This window comes from Salmo salar, chromosome ssa07, assembly GCF_905237065.1.
Source record: "Salmo salar chromosome ssa07, Ssal_v3.1, whole genome shotgun sequence".
NCBI classification, from domain to species: domain Eukaryota; kingdom Metazoa; phylum Chordata; class Actinopteri; order Salmoniformes; family Salmonidae; genus Salmo; species Salmo salar.
In genome coordinates, this window is record NC_059448.1 from 13,137,821 (window position 1) to 13,157,569 (window position 19,749).

The following is a 19,749-nucleotide window of genomic DNA, read 5'->3' on the forward strand; positions in this document are numbered from 1 at the left end:
ATCGTGCACTACTTTTTTACCAGGGGCCAATTAGGCTTTAGTCGAAAGTAGTGCACTATATAGGGAATACCATGGCAGTCTCACCCTTTCTCCTTAGCGTCCATGTCATGGACCAGCTCGTCCCTCAGGTTGACCAGAGACACCAGCTCCTGCAGGAGCAGCTGCTCCCTGTGTTTATGGGCCACTGTCTTCTGCCACTCTGGAGGACAGGAAAAAGGGAGGGGAAGAGAGGGAGAGAGGAAGAGAGAGAGCAGAGAGGAAGAAGGGAAGAGAGAGGAAGAGAGAGAGGAAGAGAGGGAGAAAGGAAGATAGCAGAGAGGGAGAGAGAGCGGAGGAGAGGAAGAGAGGGAGAGCGGTAAGAGATTGAGGGTGGTACAGAGTAGAGAAGACAGTTGTTGCTTTGCCAACGTGCAATTGAGTTCCATGACCAGCTTTTAATTGCAATGTGTTTCATTTTAAACTATACCCTCATGATTCAACTGGAAGTAAACAAAGAATTACAATAAATGATGTAATTAAAGAAAGGATCACTTCCTCAAACCAGCAGGTGGACGGATACCACGGCATAGTTGGGAAGTCTGACTTTGTGAAACAAATATATTAATTGTGTGAGTCAATCACGTCCAAAGTTTACTGCTGTTGGAGACTATCTGTTTCGAATTCTAAATGAGCCTAGCGGTAGTAAACATGGGTTAGATAGAATGATCTATGAGCATTGTATTTGGGCAGAGGGAAAGTACAAAGGAGGGCTGTCTCTGAGTGCCAGAATGAGTCCATAAGGGTTGAATAGGAGCCATGTGTCTGTGGTTGGAGCTGACAGATCATAAATTACGGTTCTTATACATCTTCACTGTTTTATATCATTATATACTCTTAGAATTAACATACAGTTTCTATATATTCTTAGAGATTGAAAGTAGTGTTAGGTTTAAGCTCTTTGTGTATGAGAGGTGTAATTATCTAGCGGACGGCAGTAGACTGTGGGGATGTGTCCTCCCAATAACTCAAAGTAGTGTTAGGTTTAAGCTCTTTGTGTATGAGAGGTGTAATTATCTAGCAGACGGCAGTAGACCATTTCGAATCCCACCGTACCTTCTCCGCTATGCAATCTGGTTTCCGAGCTGGTCATGGGTGCACCTCAGCCACGCTCAAGGTAATAAACGATATCATAACCGCCATCGATAAGAGACAATACTGTGCAGCTGTATTCATCGACCTGGCCAAGGCTTTCGACTCCGTCAAACACCACATTCTTATCGGCAGACTCAACAGCCTTGGTTTCTTAAATGACTGCCTCGTCTGGTTCACCAACTACTTCTCTGACAGAGTTCGGTGTGTCAAATCGGAGGGCCTGTTGTCCAGACCTTTGGCAGTCTCTATGGGGGTGCCACAGGGTTCAATCCTCGGGCCGACTCTTTTCTCTGTATACATCAATGATGTCGCTCTTGCTGCTGGGGATTCTCTGATCCACCTCTACACAGACGACACCATTCTGTATACTTCTGGCCCTTCTTTGGACACTGTGTTAAGTAACCTCCAGACAAGCTTCAATGGCATACAACTCTCCTTCCGTGGCCTCCAACTACTCTTAAATGCAAGAAAAACTAAATGCATGCTCTTCAACCGATCGCTGCCCACACCTGCCCGCCCGTCCAGCATCACTACTCTGGACGGTTCTGACTTAGAATATGTGGGCAACTACAAATACCTGGGTGTCTGGTTAGACTGTAAACTCTCCTTCAAGACTAACATTAAGCATCTCAAATCCAAAATTAAATCTAGAATCAGCTTCCTATTTCGCAAACAAAGCATCCTTCACTCATACTGCCAAACACACCCTCATAAAACTGACTATCCTACGGATCCTTGACTTCGGCGATGTCATTTACAAAATAGCCTCCAACACTCTACTCAGCAAATTGGATGCAGTCTATCACAGTGCCATCCGTTTTGTCACCAAAGCCCCACATACTACCCACCACTGCGACCTGTATGCTCTCGTTGGCTGGCCCTCGCTTCATACTCGTTGCCAAACCCACTGGCTCCAGGTCATCTATAAGCCTTTGCTAGGTAAAGCCCCACCTTATCTCAGCTCACTGGTCACCATAGCAGCACCCACCCGTAGCACGCGCTCCAGCAGGTATATTTCACTGGTCACCCTCAAAGCCATCTGCTAAATGACTAAAATGTAAATGATCTCCTCATGTGTGGTTCCCACCGTGAATCACGGAGGAAAAGGTGTGATGGTGTGGGGGCGCTTTGCAGTTGACACTGTCAGTGTATGTTTGTGTGCGCTGCATGTGTGTGCTCTGAAACTGCAACACACAGTGTGTTGCATAAATCTAGTTTGAGTTTTTCTCTGAGTCCGTCCATTGTACCAGAAATTAGAACCTAACTCTGCCATACGCAACAGCACACTATTCTCATTTCCTTTGCAGAGATATTTTTGTTATTGTATGGTTTGTAGTGTCACTATGACCACAGTAATGAGCTGAATCACAGAATAGAGTGGCATCATGGGTCTTGTAGTTCAGTATATTGGTACTGTAGTCTTACCTTCAATAGCCATCATGTCTCTCAGCTCTCGGTTCAGCATCTCAAACCTCATTTCCAGGTCCTGCTCTTCTTGCCTGTGGAGCAGAATGCCTTGTGGTTAGATCAATGTAATGTGTCTATAATATGTCAGTGTTTAGGCCTCCCGAGCGGCGCTGTGGTCTAAGGCACTGCATCTTAGTGCTTGAGGCGTCACTACAAACACCCTGGTTCGATTCCAGGCTGTATCACAACCGGCCATGATTGGGAGTCCCATAGGGCGGCACCCAATTGGCCCAGTGTCGTCCGAGTTTTTCCCGGTGTAGGCCGTCATTGTACATAAGAATTTGTTATTAACTGACTTGCCTAGTTAAATAAAGGTTAAATTAAAAAAAGTAAACAGTGTTGTTTAAAGCACTAGGTAACGATGGAGAACACGGTGGAGATGGTGGATCTTACAGTAGCTGTAGTTGGTCTTGTCTCCTGATCAGGGCGTTCTTCTTGTTGACCAGAGTGAACCACTCCTGGATCAGCTTCTCCTCCTGCATCTTCTCACTACCTACATGTACGGAGACAGAGGGGGCATCATTATAAAGATACGTTTTATTCAAGGGTATTTTTCTTTCTCTTTCTCCATCCCTCTCTCACCTGACTCCATCAGTTGCCGTAGTTGCCTTTCCACGATGTCTGCCCTGCTGTCAATGTGCTTCTGTTCAAACTCTAGGGCCTGCATCTCCCTCAGCACATACTGGCTGGTGTCCTGTACACACACACGCACACGGACGCACGCACGCACACACACACACAGAGAGAATGATACTTCTTTCTGATACAGAACATTGGTATTTCCAGTGTTTATGACAGTGGCAGACAGCGACTTGTGAAAGTGACAGACCTCCTCAGCCGATCGTCCTTCTTCACCAGCTGTCCTTCCTATATGAAACACACACACACACACACACACACACACACACACACACACACACACACACAGCGTAATGAGATACACAGCAACATTATGCAGTAGCTCCAATTACTGGAAGAGCATCAAAGTGGCAAACTAGACTGTGATGACAGGAGGAAATTAACAGTTTGATAGGCTAAGGACTCTAATCCTAACGACAGGAAGCCATCAAAGTAATTAGAGTGAGTCAATGCTCAGGGGATGGACGAGCCAAGTACAACAAAAACTGTGATTTGTGTCTGTACTCTATCTCTCTATCTCTCCTCTCTATCTCTCCTCTCCATCTCTCTCTCCTCTCTATCTCTCCATCTCTCCATCTCTCCTCCTCTCCATCTCTCCTCTTCTCGGTGGTTCACAATCATAAAGTACCTGGGAAACTGGGGACTCGGTAAGTCTGTATGTATGTATGTATGTATGTATGTATGTATGTATGTATGTGTGTGTGTGTGTGTGTGTGTGTGTGTGTGTGTGTGTGTGTGTGTGTGTGTGTGTGTGTGCGTGCGTGCGTGCGTGAACTCAGAACACATCATACAAAATCAATACACTGTATGTACCTGTTTCTGATTTTATTCTGTCAGCTCCACTCTCTTCCTGTGCTGTAGCAACCTGAAACTACAACAAAGCAATCACTCACAGAAAGATTAAGTGGCAGAAAGTGGAGAGAGAGAGAGAGAGAGAGAGATAGAGAGACAAAGAGGGGGGATGAGAGGGAGAGAAAGTGAAGAGAGAGAGAGAGAGAGAGAGAGAGAGAGAGAGAGAGAGAGAGAGAGATATAGAGAGACAAAGAGGGGGGATGAGAGGGAGAGAAAGTGGAGAGAGAGAGAGAGAGAGAGAGAGAGACAAAGAGGGTGGATGAGAGGGAGAGAAAGTGAAGAGAGAGAGAGGTCGTAGGCCACTGACCTCGGTTGAGTCTGCCTCGTCTATTGACCTGCGTTGTGACCGTCGTTTCTTAACCAGATCTGCATCCTTTAGGTGGGAGAACCCAGACTTGGCAGATAAAAAATGTGTCCTGGGGGGTACGACGGGGGCTTGGGCCCCTCCTGCTTCCCCTGCAGCCTGCAGCCGTTTGGTTCTAGGGGGTGGGACCACTTCCCTATTGGTGCCCTCCTTAGTGTCACTATCCGCCTTCTCTGCAGCGCCCACATTGGTCTCCATTGTGAAGGCCTCATCTTGGACCCGTTGACAATAGCGTGCGGCGGCCTCCGGGTCGGGGCCCTCCCGGCTCTCCCCGGCCATGCCGTAACTAGACTCACTGCTGTCCGCCTCGATGTGCAGCACACTCAGCTCCTGGCCCGTGAAGTAGGTGCGGATCTGGTTGAGGTAGGTCATGACGATGAGGCGGTCAGGCACGGCCAGGAGGACCATGTCCGAGGGCTCTATCAGCCGAGAGATGCCCAACTCTGCGAAACCGTCGAAGGCCTGGGGGGAAATGAGAGAAGATGGGTTGGGTGGGGAAAATATTCAGCAGTTAACCAATTGATGGTCACATTTAAGGCCTGGCTGTTGATAGTGATTATGACATGATGAGATAACATAAAGAAAACAAACTACCTTCTTGTTGTTGCGCTCGATGTCATATGGGTCCAGCATCTCAAAGTTTCTAAGCAGCAAAGAAATAGAGAATCTTTACGCACTACAAGAACAGGAAACAAGTTAACACAAAAATTATGATGTCATTTTTAAAGGTTAAACAAGCCATAACACAATGCCTGCTCATGTTTATGTCTAAACGCGTCACAGAGGGGGTACCTACATCCTGTCCGGGTGGAAGTGGTGTAGCAGGGCACAGAAGGCCAGGCCGTTCCTCCAGGACGTGCTGAAGTTGGTGATCTTGACCCCCTTGTGTTCTTTGATGACTTCCTGACACCACTCCAGTAGGGACTGGCTGGAGGTAACAAGGCCAGGACTGGCCATGAGGCCCTAAGACAACAAATTACATCAGATATAATAGGTCAATTCAGAGTAAAATATAGGTGGCACTTCAGTTTTGTTTTTGTCATTGACAAAACGGACAGTTATGATTCAGAATTTCCTTTCAAAGGAAACTGATACAAAATGATGGTGGAGGATTGGTCAGCTGATAGACTATAAATAACATACTTCTGGGGAAGCAGCACTGCCTAGACCCATTTCCTGAGAGTTTACAGGTCTGCCTTTAGGCGTTGTTGGCTCGTCTGCTGCCCCCTGCTGCCTAAAAAGAGAAAGACAGGGATTTAATATGACCTGACTACACAGCATAATCTGGATGTTTAGTTCTAACAGTTAGTAGCAACACATTTCTAATGGTAAAGGATTAAATACATGGCATTTTATCAATCAGTTTCCTTTCATAAAAGCATTCTAGTCACACAGAATTATCAACAACTATATGTAAATGCACTCAAAAATGGCCACGCGTCAATCAACCACTGTATTGCACATGCGTGTCCAACTCAACATAACGTACCTCTCCTCATCTAAGCCACCAGCAGATATGTCTACTGACTCAAAGCCAAAGTCCATCTCTTCACCCCACATGTCTTTGCTCTCTACCTCCAACTGCTCTGTCTCTTTGGCTCCCTCAACATGTAACCAGTCGTCCTCAGCTGGTGTACCGGTGGTTGGAGAGGTCGTGTCAAGCACTTCTGCCTCTGAACCTCTCTCAATATCCTTGATTACAGTGTCTTTAAAAAACTCAGTGACCATAGGGCTTTCTGTGAAGGCCTGAGTGACCATGGTGGTATCTGTAAAGGTCAAGCTTTCCATGCTCTCCTCCAGTCCCTTCTCAAAGACAGCCTCTGCCCCTGAACCCCTCTCAATGTCCTCTCTTACAGTGTCTACGAAGAACTTACTGACCATAGCAGTTTCTGTGAAGGCCTCGGTGACCATAGTGGTTTCTGTGAAGATCCAGCTCTCCCCGCTCTCCTCCAGTCCCTTCTCACAGAGTTGTACTTCTGGTGACATCTCCTCTGAGCGAGAAATTGTGACAAAGCTCCCTTCGGAGGCCATGTTTGAGGTTAATGATATTGAACCTTCTGTAGCTTCCTGGCTGGTGTCTTGTTTGTCTTCCTGAGAGAGAGACAGCGAGCCCTCAAGGGAGTCTGTCTGGCTGGTGAATGAGAAGTCCATTGGAGGATTTCCATCAGAAAAAGAGGAACTAAGGCATTTTTTAGAGCGGAGAACTCTAACAGGCATGCTCAATTGTTCTATGTTTAGTTTACTCCTCCTTTTACGCAGAGGAGCAACCACCACTTCCCCAGATGCTGCAAGCTGGCCACCAGGGGGTACGGGAGCAAGACTACTGCTCCTCTTATTGCGTTGAGGTGGTACCAGCCCAGAGGCTGCAGGTGACTGTCCTCCATCTCTGGTAGACTGGGTGTTATCCCCAATAGAGGCATGCCAGGTCTTTGGTAGGGTAGCATCTGTTTGGACAGGTGGGGTTGGGTCTCGTTTCCCACGAGGCTTTGGGACTGGAAAGATCTCCTGCTTGCCTTCCATCTTTACTCCTGGTGCAGTGTCCTCTGTTGAGGCCTTTTGAGCTGGCTCATCTTCAAGTGAATCATTGGCTGTTTCAGTCACTTCCAAGGTCTGCTTCTCCGCCTCAACCTTTTCAAATGAGTCTGTGACTTCTGGTGAGGCCTTCTGAGCTGGCTCATCTTCAAGTGACTCAGTGGATGTTTCTGTCAATTCCGGAGACTGCTTCTCCACCTCAAACTTTTCAAATGAGCCCGTGACTTCCGGAGACTGCTTTGCTGCCACACCCTTTTCAAATGAGTCTGTAACTTCCGGAGACTGCTTCTCCGCCTCAACCTTTACAAAGGAGTCTATCATAAGATCCTCTATCTGGGCTGGAGCTGTAGACCCCTGGTTGGCAGCATTCAGGGCCTCTAAAGCCATAGCTTCATCTGCGCCATCCTCTGCTTTGCTTGATTCCACTGGGGGAGAATGAGGTTTCTTGCTGCGCCTGGGCGGGGCTATTTTTCTGATGATCGAGAGGGGGGCAGTCTCTCCCACACCAAAGTCGGGGTATAACTCTGTAGGTACATGATATGGAGTTAAGGGGAACAATTGTGGCCTGACCAGTAGCAGTCTTTAAATCGTCAGCTTTCTGTCGCGGTTCGGAAGAGAGAGATGCTTTCCTGGTGCGTTGAGCTGGAATCAGCTTAGCGACCGCCTGGGCAATCAGATTCTCTGGCTCATCAGCTTTCTGAGATGGCTCTGGAGTGAAGCTGTCTTGTTTCTTCCCAGGGCATGGTAGAATCAGTTCAGTGGCTAACTGGCCAGGTTTCTGTGAACGTTCTGCACTGGAAGCACTATAGGTTCCCCTTGTGCGTGGAGCTGGGATAACGCCGGTTGCCTGTGGTGTCTCTTTAGTGAGGCTTGTCTTAGTATGGCGAGGAGGGACCAGTTCAGTGGGCACCTGGACAGGGGCATCAGTTTTTTGTTGAGGCTCTGTTGAAAGACAACGATCTATTTTCCTACCAGGATGTGATGGTACCATCTCAGCTGGTGCCTGGGCAGTGAAACCCTTCTGGCCATCATCTTTCTTTAGAGGTTCTGTCGAAAGACTACGGTCTCCTCTCACTTCAGTAGGCTTCTGTACAGATACATTCTCAGATTTCTGTTTGCGCTCTGAAGTGAGACAGTCTTTTCTCCTTGGAGGCCGTGAAGGGACTACCTTAAATACAATCCCTTGATCATCAGCTTCCTGTTGAGTTTCTGGAGAAAGACTACCGTCTCGTTTCTTTGCATGATGAGGAGCGACCAGTTCAGTTGTTACCTGTGCAGGGACAGCCTGGCCAGCGACAACAGCGGCAACTTCCGATTGTGTTTCATCTGAGGTGAGTGTCTGATCATCAGAGGGTTTATCTGGGATGGGTACTATATGTTCTTGAGCCTTGTCCTCTAACAGCAACTTGTCTGTAGAAGGTTGTGAGGTAGGGGCAGAGGCTTCCTCTGTGCTTGCATGTTGGGTGCTTAAGGTTAAAAAAAAATAAAAGGTGAGAAAATATCATGGCTCAGATCTTGCTATAGAATTACATTCTATTAAATTACTTTTGAAATGATAATATCAGTAAAGCAACCCCTCACATTCCACAAGCTGGCACACCTCACAGCACCGATTACATATCTCACTCCACTGAGCTGGAGAAACGTTCCAGATGTAGAAAAACTCAACACATTGACTGATTATAACTAACAAAAAGCCACAGGTTTTTCTTTACAAGACAAACATGCATGACATAGGTAGCAGCATAAACAGTACACACAGAGACACTGAAGACCTTAGTTAACATTAGAACACCTGGGCCCACAAACAAGTGCCTTAAAAATCAAGACGGAGCTTCAATTTGACACATACTGTAGACTTGTCCATCACAGTTCACTGAGTAGCAAGCATGGCTGAGCCAAACATTATGCGAACGAAAGACAATGTTATGACTTAATTCCGCATTTGTATTTTCAAGCAGTGCAGCCAAATAGTTCAGACACCGGTTTGCTGCCAGGACACTCACCCCTTGTCCAGGTGTAATGAAGTTGATAATTCTGTCTCGATAGGTGACATGGCTGAAGAAATGTCAACATAACCTGTTATCTGTCCAGAGTCCTGTGCTTTTAATGTTGATTTCTCCCCTATTTGCGCCCACAAGTCAAGGTAAATCTCCTCTTCCCCAGTTACCACAAATTTTCCTCTGGAGATCTCAGTAAGGTCCGCCTCCGTTAATGACGGCCATTTTCTCATACTGCTTAGGACTTTAACAAACCCATCCTCAGTGTCTTGTCTCATTGCCTCACTCATTGACTGTTTGTCTTCCAGATTCAACAAGCATGGCTCAACGGTGGTTGGGAGTTCAATCGTTTTTTTGGTTTCACCCTCAAGGTGCGGTGCCTTTCCAGACAATGCTTCCTGGGCCAGGGTAGATGTATCTGGGACAGGTTCAGAGGAGCTCTCTGATGGGACTGCATCTTCTGTTGGAGAGGAGCCAGACGGACCCAACATGGCTGCTACTGTTTCATAACTGTGAGAGAGGGATTACTTACTGTAATTGAGGGACTGAGCTTTAAAACAGACATGGTAAACATTCGGAGCATTCAAAACCATATAAAAAGTCTCAACACATTTAAAAATCTGAGAGATTAAACCCACATTATTCAAACTTCAATCCATCAATTGTATTAATTGTATGTGAGAGTTGCTAAAAGTACTTGATTTGACCAAAACAGGATTTGTTAAATCAATGATGAAGATCAAAAATAGAAAATGCCATTATAAGCAAACATTAATATAAATAAACTAGTGAACATGAGGGTGACACTGGTGACAATTAGACTAAGAATCTACAGAACACACCACACACTTTGCCGTGCTACATAGGAGCCTACAATCTCCCACTTACCCTCTGGAGAAGACACCCACAATGGTCTGTACTAGGCCAGAGGCCTCCTGCTGCTTCTCTGCCACAGACCCCTCAGCCTCCAACACCTCCCATCCTAAGACTAGCTCTGGTTCTAACACTGCAGAGGACTTCTGGATCTCCTCAGATTCCTCAGATGGGATTTTCTCTATTTGTGGGCTGTCGAGGACACTAACATGAGAGGTGAACATTGAAAAGAACATCCCTACAGAATCCATGCTACACACAGAAAAACACACAGTTATTGGCATGCACCACAACAACTCATCCGTCACAAATTTAGTAAGAATATCACTCTATAATATATTATCTCCATGTAACAGGTTCACAGACCTAAAACACATCTCAGATGCAGAGCATCACACCACGTAAAATGACCAAACACGCCATGTAGTCTTAAGAGGTTTGCCAGAGCTAAAATATCTGGCAGCAATGTTTCACTACCACTGCCACTGCAATCCATGCAGAGAGTCATATGCTCAAACACTTACCCCTTATCTAGAACATACTCTGCTGGTTCTCCAGTAACCTCTTTCTTCTCTGTCTGCATACTTGTCTCTTACAAACCAAAAAACAAAGTACGTTGCTTTCCACTTGCAATGTGAGACACTGGAAAACATATATATTGCATGCCTAACCACACACATCTTACCATTTGCCTCTATAGACTCTAGACTGTGAGGAGGGGCAGACGGGAAACCAGGAATGCTTGCTGCCTCGGGGCAAGATGGTGCCAGTGCAAGCATAGTTTTTAGGTTTTCATCTCCAACTGCACTGCCTAGGTCAGGCTTGGAAAGCACCATATCCTCTGACCTATTATCCTTCAATGGTTTTTCCCACAATGGCTGCATAGAACTCACTGATTCTTCTCCCCGAGTTCGAGCTAATTCAGATGGCTGTCTAGAAGGTAATCCTGGTTCTCTAGATTCACTTGGACAAGCTCGCATTAAGGAAAACACGGTTTGTTCTTCTATTGCTTTGAGTTGTGTAAAGGACGGGAACCCAGAAGTGAGACTCTCACATGGGCAAGATGGCGCCAGTGACACCCTATTTTCTCTGTCTTCTGGTGACCTATCTTTGATTATTACGGTCTTATCTTTCAGCTTCTTCTCAAACAATGGCTTCTGTTCAACGTGCCAATCTCCTGTCTGGAATTTGGCCGTCGATGGGAAACCTGGGAGACTGGAGCTTTTGGGGCAAGATCGTGCAAGATCCACACTATTAAGCTCCCTCTTAGGTTGTGGTGCAGAGCGGAAGCTAGGAATCCTGGCTTCTTCTGGCCAACATGGCACCAAAGCAACCCTTGCTTTCGTTTTGCTAATGCCTTTTGGGAGAATGTTTTCTTCATCTTCCTTCTTCTTTTTCAAGTGCTCAAACATAGGCTTTGGGTCAACAAGCCACTCTAATGCTGTAGCCCCGTCAGTGTATGCAAAACCAGGGAGACTGGACATTTTGGGGCAAGCGAGCACAAGACTCAACATATTTAGCTCTACCTCAGCTTTGGGATGTGGTGCAGAGGGGAAGCCAGGAATACTTGCTGCAGTAGGACATGATGGTACCAGAGCCACTATTCCTTTCATTCCTTGTTTGTCTTTTTCTGATATTTCCATCAATAACTTCTGCTTCTTCTTCATTTGCTTCTCCCATAATGGCTGATGATCTCTGGGTGGATCTGTGTGCCAATATTTTCTGTCAGTTTGCTGACGGGATGGGAAACCTGCAATACTGGAGACTTTTGGGCAAGATGGAAGAAGGTTGACTACAGTTTGCCCCAAGCAGACATCTTTGGGTTGTGGTACAGAGGGGAAGCAAGAGGGGAAGCCAGGAATGATGGCTGCTTCTGGGCAACATGGCACCAAAGCAACTACTGGTTTCATTTTGTGAATGTCTTCTTTTGATTTGTCTTTTGGAAAAACATCATCTTTCTCCTTCTTCTTCTTCTTCTTCAGCAAGTGCTCAAACATAGGCTTGGGGTCAACAAGCCACTCTAATTTTGTAGCCCCCTCACTGGAAGCTTTAGAGCAAGCAGGCAAAATAATCATCATATTGGGTTGTGGTACAGATGGGAAGCCAGGGATCCTTGCAGAGTGTGGACATGATAGCCTCAAAGGAACATTGGTTTTCATTTCCTCTTGGTCTGCTTTTGAGCTGTCAATAATGACTTTCCTCTCCTTTAGTGGTCTCTTCAACAATGGCTTCTGGTCAACAACCCACCCTGCCAACCTATCCTTCTCAATGGATTGAAAACCAGGGAGACTAGAAACTTTATGGCAGGTGGGAACAAGATTCACACTACTTGGCCCCACCTCAGTTTTTGGATGTGGTGGAAAGGGGAAGCCAGGAATCATGGATACGTCTGAGCCACATGACACCATAGCAACCATTGCTTTAACTTTCTCACTGTGTTCTTTCGATCTGTATTTTGGACAATCATTTTCTTCTTTATTCTCCTTATTTTTCTGCAAGTGCTCAAACATAGACTTTGGGTTAACAAGCCACTCTAATGTTGTAGCCCCCTCAGTAGATGCAAAACCCGGGAGACTGGACACTTTAGGGCAAGCTGGCATAAGACTCAATATACTTGGATCTACCTCAGCTTTGGGATGTGGTGCAGAGGGGAAGCCAGGAATACTTGTTGCAGTAGGGCATGAGGGTACCAGAGCCACCATGTGTTTCATTAGCTCCGTGTCTTCGTTTAATCTGTCCAAATGTGGAGTGGACATAAAGGTCATCCTTTTTTTCCCCTTCGGGGGCTTCTCCCAAATGGCCTCAATGTTGATTGTACACTCCTTTACTTGACTTTCAAGAGAAGGGAATCCGAGTGTGCCAGCCACTCTTGGGCAGGATGGCATCAGATCTGCCATGTTAGGTTCCCTCTCTAACTTTACTTCCTTGGACAGATGTGGTGATGGAAATCCCAGAATGCTGGCAGTGCTTGGACAAGATGAGACCATATCTGCCATTCCTCTCACCATGTCTCTCTCCTCTTTTGATCTATCGATAGAGAGCTCTGAACCATCCTTTCTTGGCATCTCCCATAATATGCTATTGTCCACTGGACAGTATTCTAACTGAGCCTTTGAACAGGATGCTTGAGTGGATAGAAACCCTGGTGCACTGGCAACTCTTAGGCATGATGGCGGCAGAGAAACCATGTTTTCAGTTCTGAGGAGAGGGGAGACCATGGTCAGAGGTGATTATGAAAACCAAGAAAGCAGAGTCTTCCAGTAAGAACAAAGCAATCAAATGGAAAGTTCTAAAACTATCACACACAAACCAAAACTCTTGCTCAAAAATATTATTTCTGACTATTCACAAAAATGACAGTTAATAATGCAACCATTTAAATCGAGATAAGAGGTGCATAAATACCATACAACGCACAACACAATCAAATGTAAATCATTTTTCAAAGCCTTTGCTCGCAAAATGTTATATATTCCTTCAAATTAAAATTCAGAATGCAAAATATTGGAAAATATAATGAATAAGTCTAGAAGCACAAATTCTACAATGTGATTTTATTCCATTGCTGCAGGGGGCTAAATGCTCTGTTTAAGTTGTTTTAAATCCCAACCCCAAAAACGGCAATAGAAATGCAACACCATGCAGATCAACAGTACTAAACCAGCACCCTGCAGATCAACACTACTAAACCAGCACCATGCAGATCAACACTACTAAACCAGCACTCTGCAGATCAACACTATTAACCAGCACCATGCAGATCAACACTACTAAACCAGCACCATGCAGATCAACACTACTAAACCAGCACCATGCAGATCAACGCTACTAAACCAGCACCATGCAGATCAACACTATTAACCAGCACCATGCAGATCAACACTACTAAACCAGCACCCTACAGATCAACACTACTAAACCAGCACCATGCAGATCAACGCTACTAAACCAGCACCATGCAGATCAACACTACTAAACCAGCACCCTACAGATCAACACTACTAAACCAGCACCATGCAGATCAACACTACTAAACCAGCACCATGCAGATCAACACTACTAAACCAGCACCCTGCAGATCAACACTAGTAAACCAGCACTATGCAGATCAACACTACTAAACCAGCACCATGCAGATCAACACTACTAAACCAGCACCATGCAGATCAACACTACTAAACCAGCACCCTGCAGATCAACTCTACTAAACCAGCACCATGCAGATCAACACTACTAAACCAGCACCCTGCATATCAACACTACTAAACCAGCATCATGCAGATCAACACTACTAAACCAGCACCCTACAGATCAACACTACTAAACCAGCACCCTGCAGATCAACTCTACTAAACCAGCACCATGCAGATCAACACTACTAAACCAGCACCCTGCAGATCAACACTACTAAACCAGCACCATGCAGATCAACACTACTAAACCAGCACCATGCAGATCAACACTATTAACCAGCACCATGCAGATCAACACTACTAAACCAGCACCCTACAGATCAACACTACTAAACCAGCACCATGCAGATCAACTCTACTAAACCAGCACCATGCAGATCAACGCTACTAAACCAGCACCATGCAGATCAACACTACTAAACCAGCACCCTACAGATCAACACTACTAAACCAGCACCATGCAGATCAACACTACTAAACCAGCACCATGCAGATCAACACTACTAAACCAGCACCCTGCAGATCAACACTACTAAACCAGCACCCTGCAGATCAACACTACTAAACCAGCACCCTGCAGATCAACACTACTAAACCAGCATCATGTAGATCAACACTACTAAACCAGCACCATGCAGATCAACACTACTAAACCAGCACCATGCAGATCAACTCTACTAAACCAGCACCATGCAGATCAACTCTACTAAACCAGCACCATGCAGATCAACACTACTAAACCAGCACCATGCAGATCAACTCTACTAAACCAGCACCATGCAGATCAACACTACTAAACCAGCACCATGCAGATCAACACTACTAAACCAGCACCATGCAGATCAACACTACTAAACCAGCACCATGCAGATCAACACTAGTAAACCAGCACCCTGCAGATCAACACTACTAAACCAGCACCCTGCATATCAACACTACTAAACCAGCACCATGCAGATCAACACTACTAAACCAGCACCCTGCAGATCAACACTACTAAACCAGCACCATGCAGATCAACACTACTAAACCAGCACTCTGCAGATCAACACTACTAAACCAGCACCATGCAGATCAACACTACTAAACCAGCACCCTGCAGATCAACACTACTAAACCAGCACCCTGCAGATCAACACTACTAAACCAGCACCATGCAGATCAACTCTACTAAACCAGCACCCTGCAGATCAACTCTACTAAACCAGCACCATGCAGATCAACACTACTAAACCAGCACCATGCAGATCAACACTACTAAACCAGCACCCTGCAGATCAACACTACTAAACCAGCACCCTGCAGATCAACACTACTAAACCAGCACCATGCAGATCAACACTACTAAACCAGCACCATGCAGATCAACACTACTAAACCAGCATCATGCAGATCAACACTACTAAACCAGCACCCTGCAGATCAACACTACTAAACCAGCACCCTGCAGATCAACACTACTAAACCAGCACCATGCAGATCAACACTACTAAACCAGCACCATGCAGATCAACTCTACTAAACCAGCACCATGCAGATCAACACTACTAAACCAGCACCATGCAGATCAACACTAGTAAACCAGCACCATGCAGATCAACACTACTAAACCAGCACCATGCAGATCAACACTAGTAAACCAGCACCCTGCAGATCAACACTACTAAACCAGCACCCTGCATATCAACACTACTAAACCAGCACCATGCAGATCAACACTACTAAACCAGCAACCTGCAGATCAACACTACTAAACCAGCACCATGCAGATCAACACTACTAAACCAGCACCATGTAGATCAACACTACTAAACCAGCACCCTGCAGATCAACACTACTAAACCAGCACCATGCAGATCAACACTACTAAACCAGCATCATGCAGATCAACACTACTAAACCAGCACCCTGCAGATCAACACTACTAAACCAGCACCATGCAGATCAACTCTACTAAACCAGCACCCTGCAGATCAACTCTACTAAACCAGCACCATGCAGATCAACACTACTAAACCAGCACCATGCAGATCAACACTACTAAACCAGCACCCTGCAGATCAACACTACTAAACCAGCACCCTGCAGATCAACACTACTAAACCAGCACCATGCAGATCAACACTACTAAACCAGCACCATGCAGATCAACACTACTAAACCAGCACCCTGCAGATCAACACTACTAAACCAGCATCATGCAGATCAACACTACTAAACCAGCACCCTACAGATCAACACTACTAAACCAGCACCATGCAGATCAACACTACTAAACCAGCACCCTGCAGATCAACACTACTAAACCAGCATCATGCAGATCAACACTACTAAACCAGCACCCTACAGATCAACACTACTAAACCAGCACCATGCAGATCAACACTACTAAACCAGCACCATGCAGATCAACTCTACTAAACCAGCACCCTGCAGATCAACTCTACTAAACCAGCACCATGCAGATCAACACTACTAAACCAGCACTCTGCAGATCAACACTACTAAACCAGCACCATGCAGATCAACACTACTAAACCAGCACCATGATGGCAGGTAGTGAGGTTGAGCGCTGTGGCCCTTATACACTTACCGCATCTCATACACCTCCACCTGCCTAGCCACAGTAACCTCTTCCTTCCCAGAATGCTCTATGACTTCCTCTTCCATTTCTTCCTTACATATCATCTCCAAGTCCTCTACAACTTGACACTTTGCCAGGGCCACAACCTCACAAGTGGTTTGGCTGTGTGAAATTTCTTTTGGCTCATTGTCAACAGTTGCTCCCATCCCATACTGCAATGTCTGTCCCCCTTGGATGGGAGACTGACACGAAGGGCTGAAAGAGAGCGACACGAAGAGAGATACTAAATAAATGAGGGAAAAGAGCACAGGGCATGCGCCTTGCAGGAATAGTGCAAAAAGCACAGTAATGTCAGTCAGATGTGGATGAGATGGTTCAAAAGCGTTATCGTAAGCTGCCAAACAAGAACAGCTGCACTCCTGTAGCAAATCAACACAACCCACCTATCTCTGACAGTCAAGAATAATGGCATGTCTGCAGGAATGGCGAGCCACATTCTGGAGTGCAAGTGTCTGAAAACAGGGTTGAAATTCAACTGACAGGCATAGAAATGTACTTTAAAGTTTTAGAAAAACGCCATAATGCAGATTTGGAATTGTTTGCTCTCCTACTCCAACTCACTCACCCTTTTTCTAGAACGCCCACTTCCTATGCCTCATATCTGATCTGAATTCCCCTCTCCTCTTTGAGCCCCTCAAACACTGAGCCATGTTCAGATTCTTGTTTGTTCTCATTCAGCACTACTTTGGTTAGTTGAGGTTTGTAGCTAGGCTCTGTATCGCTCTCCTTCTTGCAGTCATAGATTTTTTATCTTTTTTATTTAACTAGGCAAGTCAGTTAAGAGCAAATTCTTATTTTCAATGACGGCCTAGGAACAGTGGGTTAACTGCCTTATTCAGGGGCAGAACGACAGATTTGTGAGGCGTTTGAGAATGTGTCCATGGAAAACCAGGGGCAATGGCCTCACTTGGGAAAGATGGCAACATAGCCACCATTCCCTTCTTGAATTCATCATGCGCAGGAGCCAGACTTCACTGTTTTCTCTTTCAGTGTATTTTCCCAAAATGGCCTCTCCTCCACAGGCCACTGTTGAATCGGAGTATCCTCTTGACTTAGCGTTTTTGTAGATGGGATCCTTTAGACATGTGTAACCATTGGGCAAATTGGCAAAAGACTGAATCAATCAATCAATCAAATGTATTTATAAAGCCCTTTTTACATCAGTTGATGTCACAAAGTGCTATACAGAAACCCAGCCTAAAACCCCAAACAGCAAGCAATGCAGATGTAGAAGCATGGTGACTAGGAAAAACTCCCTAGAATGGCAGAAACCTATGAAGAGACCTAGAGAGGAACCAGGCTCTGAGGGGTGGCCAGTCCTCTTCTGGCTGTGCCGGGTGGAGATTATAACAGAACATGGCCAAGATGTTCAAATGTTCATAGATGACCAGCTGGGTCAAATAATATTAGTCACAGTGGTTGTAGAGGGTGCAACAGGTCAGCACCTCAGGGGTAAATGTCAGTTGGCTTTTCATAGTCAAGCATTCAGAGTTAGAGACAGCAGGTGCGGTAGAGAGAGAGAGAGTCGAAAACAGCAGGTCCGGGACAAGGTAGCACGTCCGGTGAACAGGTCAGGGTTCCATAGCCGCAGGCAGAACAGTTGAAACTGGAGCAGCAGCATGACCAGGTGGACTGGGGACAGCAAGGAGTCATCAGGCCAGGTAGTCCTGAGGCATGGTCCCTGAACATGTTCGACTCTTGTGGACTGACCATGTTTGGCTCTCGTGGTTCTATAATTGGATGCTGTGCTAAAGGGAAACCAAGCACATATAGCTGCCATACCCTTTGCATCGCCGAATCTACTGACTCCAAAAGCTGGAATCTCTTTCTGTCTTTTTTCCCCAGAATGGCCTTTGATCTACAGCCCACACTTCATGGGCATCAATATGGAGTTGATCCCCCCCTTTGCTGCTATAAGAGCTTTTGCTTGTGGTGCAGAAGGGAAGCCAGGAATCCTGGCTTTCTTTGGGCAAGATGGTAACATATCTACTGTACCATGTTATTTGTAAGTTCTTTGTTCTCGTATGGCATTGCCTGTACCAAAACTGTTATTTTCTTCAATGGCCTCTTCAAAATTGACATGCCAGTCAACATTATCTGACTTAATTGGCTGTTTAGAGGGTAAACCAGAAACTCTAGCCATTAAAGGGCATGTAAGCAGAAGGTTAACCATACTCGGCTCTGATTCAGAAAGGCTTATTATCCCAACATTGGGTCATTTGATTGGCGCTTGCCCTAGTGCAGTGGGAAAGCCAGGAATACTGTCTGCTCTTGGGCAGGTCGGTGCAAGAGACACTATTTCCTTGTTCTTTTCACTATCATGATAGACTGTGTCAACATCCTCTAAACAGACCATCAATAATTCTACATTTGTGACCTCTTAAGACAGAGACTTAATATCTACTGACCAGTCTATTGCCTTCGTTTGGTCTATGGTTGGCAATCCAGGAACTCTAGATACCCTTGGGCAATTTGGCATTATGTAAAGTATGCTTGGCACAACCTGGGCTTTGGGCCTTGGAACAGATGGAAAACCAGGAAAAGTACTCTCACTTAGACAAGATGTGACAAGTGCTACCATACGTTTCAACATCTCCATACACCTTGTCTAAAGCAACTGATGGAGAAAGCCCTATTACTGTTTTTTTCAGCATGTGATTTCTCCCATAGCAGCTTTTTATTTACAGCCCAGCTTACAGACTCAGCCCCTAGTCTTCTTTGGTTTCCTGGAGCGTGCACGTTGGTATAAAGGGATCGGGAGATAGGCGCAGCAATGCGTAATAGGGTTTTTTATTTACCCAAATTACGGCGTGCCGTGTAAAGGCACGGGGATCGAAGCCCAAACAAACACTATACAACATACAGGGTTGAAACCCAAACAAAAGAGCGAGGAGTACCTCGAATAAATACACCGGGGCGAGCCCCGTAATCATCTGCGCAATACATGCGGCACGAAAGCCAAAACACAGCACAGGTACTCCCACGACCAACGGACATAGGAACAATAATCGACAGCCCAATGGAAACCAAAGGGCACATTTATACAATTCAAAT

General features: G+C 45.7%; 1 protein-coding gene across 9 annotated transcripts in view; it reads right to left on the minus strand.

Moving 5' to 3' along the window:
- LOC106608584 (EH domain-binding protein 1-like protein 1) overlaps positions 1–19,749 on the minus strand; it is a 60,713-nt gene that overhangs the window by 3,348 nt on the left and 37,616 nt on the right. For 4 of the 9 annotated variants that reach the window (XM_045721549.1, XM_045721548.1, XM_045721547.1 and 1 more), the window contains 6 exons: positions 16,645–16,890; positions 10,544–13,056; positions 10,383–10,449; positions 9,874–10,062; positions 8,992–9,495; positions 7,119–8,451 (listed from right to left, as the gene is read on the minus strand). In XM_045721549.1, coding sequence (XP_045577505.1) covers positions 7,377–8,451; positions 8,992–9,495; positions 9,874–10,062; positions 10,383–10,449; positions 10,544–13,056; positions 16,645–16,890 — 4,594 coding nt within the window. In that variant the 3' untranslated portion in view covers positions 7,119–7,376. Of the gene's footprint in view, positions 1–84; positions 200–2,556; positions 2,631–2,991; positions 3,092–3,180; positions 3,293–3,427; positions 3,466–4,050; positions 4,109–4,396; positions 4,916–5,047; positions 5,097–5,249; positions 5,417–5,596; positions 5,688–5,942; positions 9,496–9,873; positions 10,063–10,382; positions 10,450–10,543; positions 13,057–16,644; positions 16,891–19,749 lie in introns of those variants that run through there. The other 5 variants (XM_045721553.1, XM_014206606.2, XM_045721552.1 and 2 more) reach the window with 4 other exon arrangements.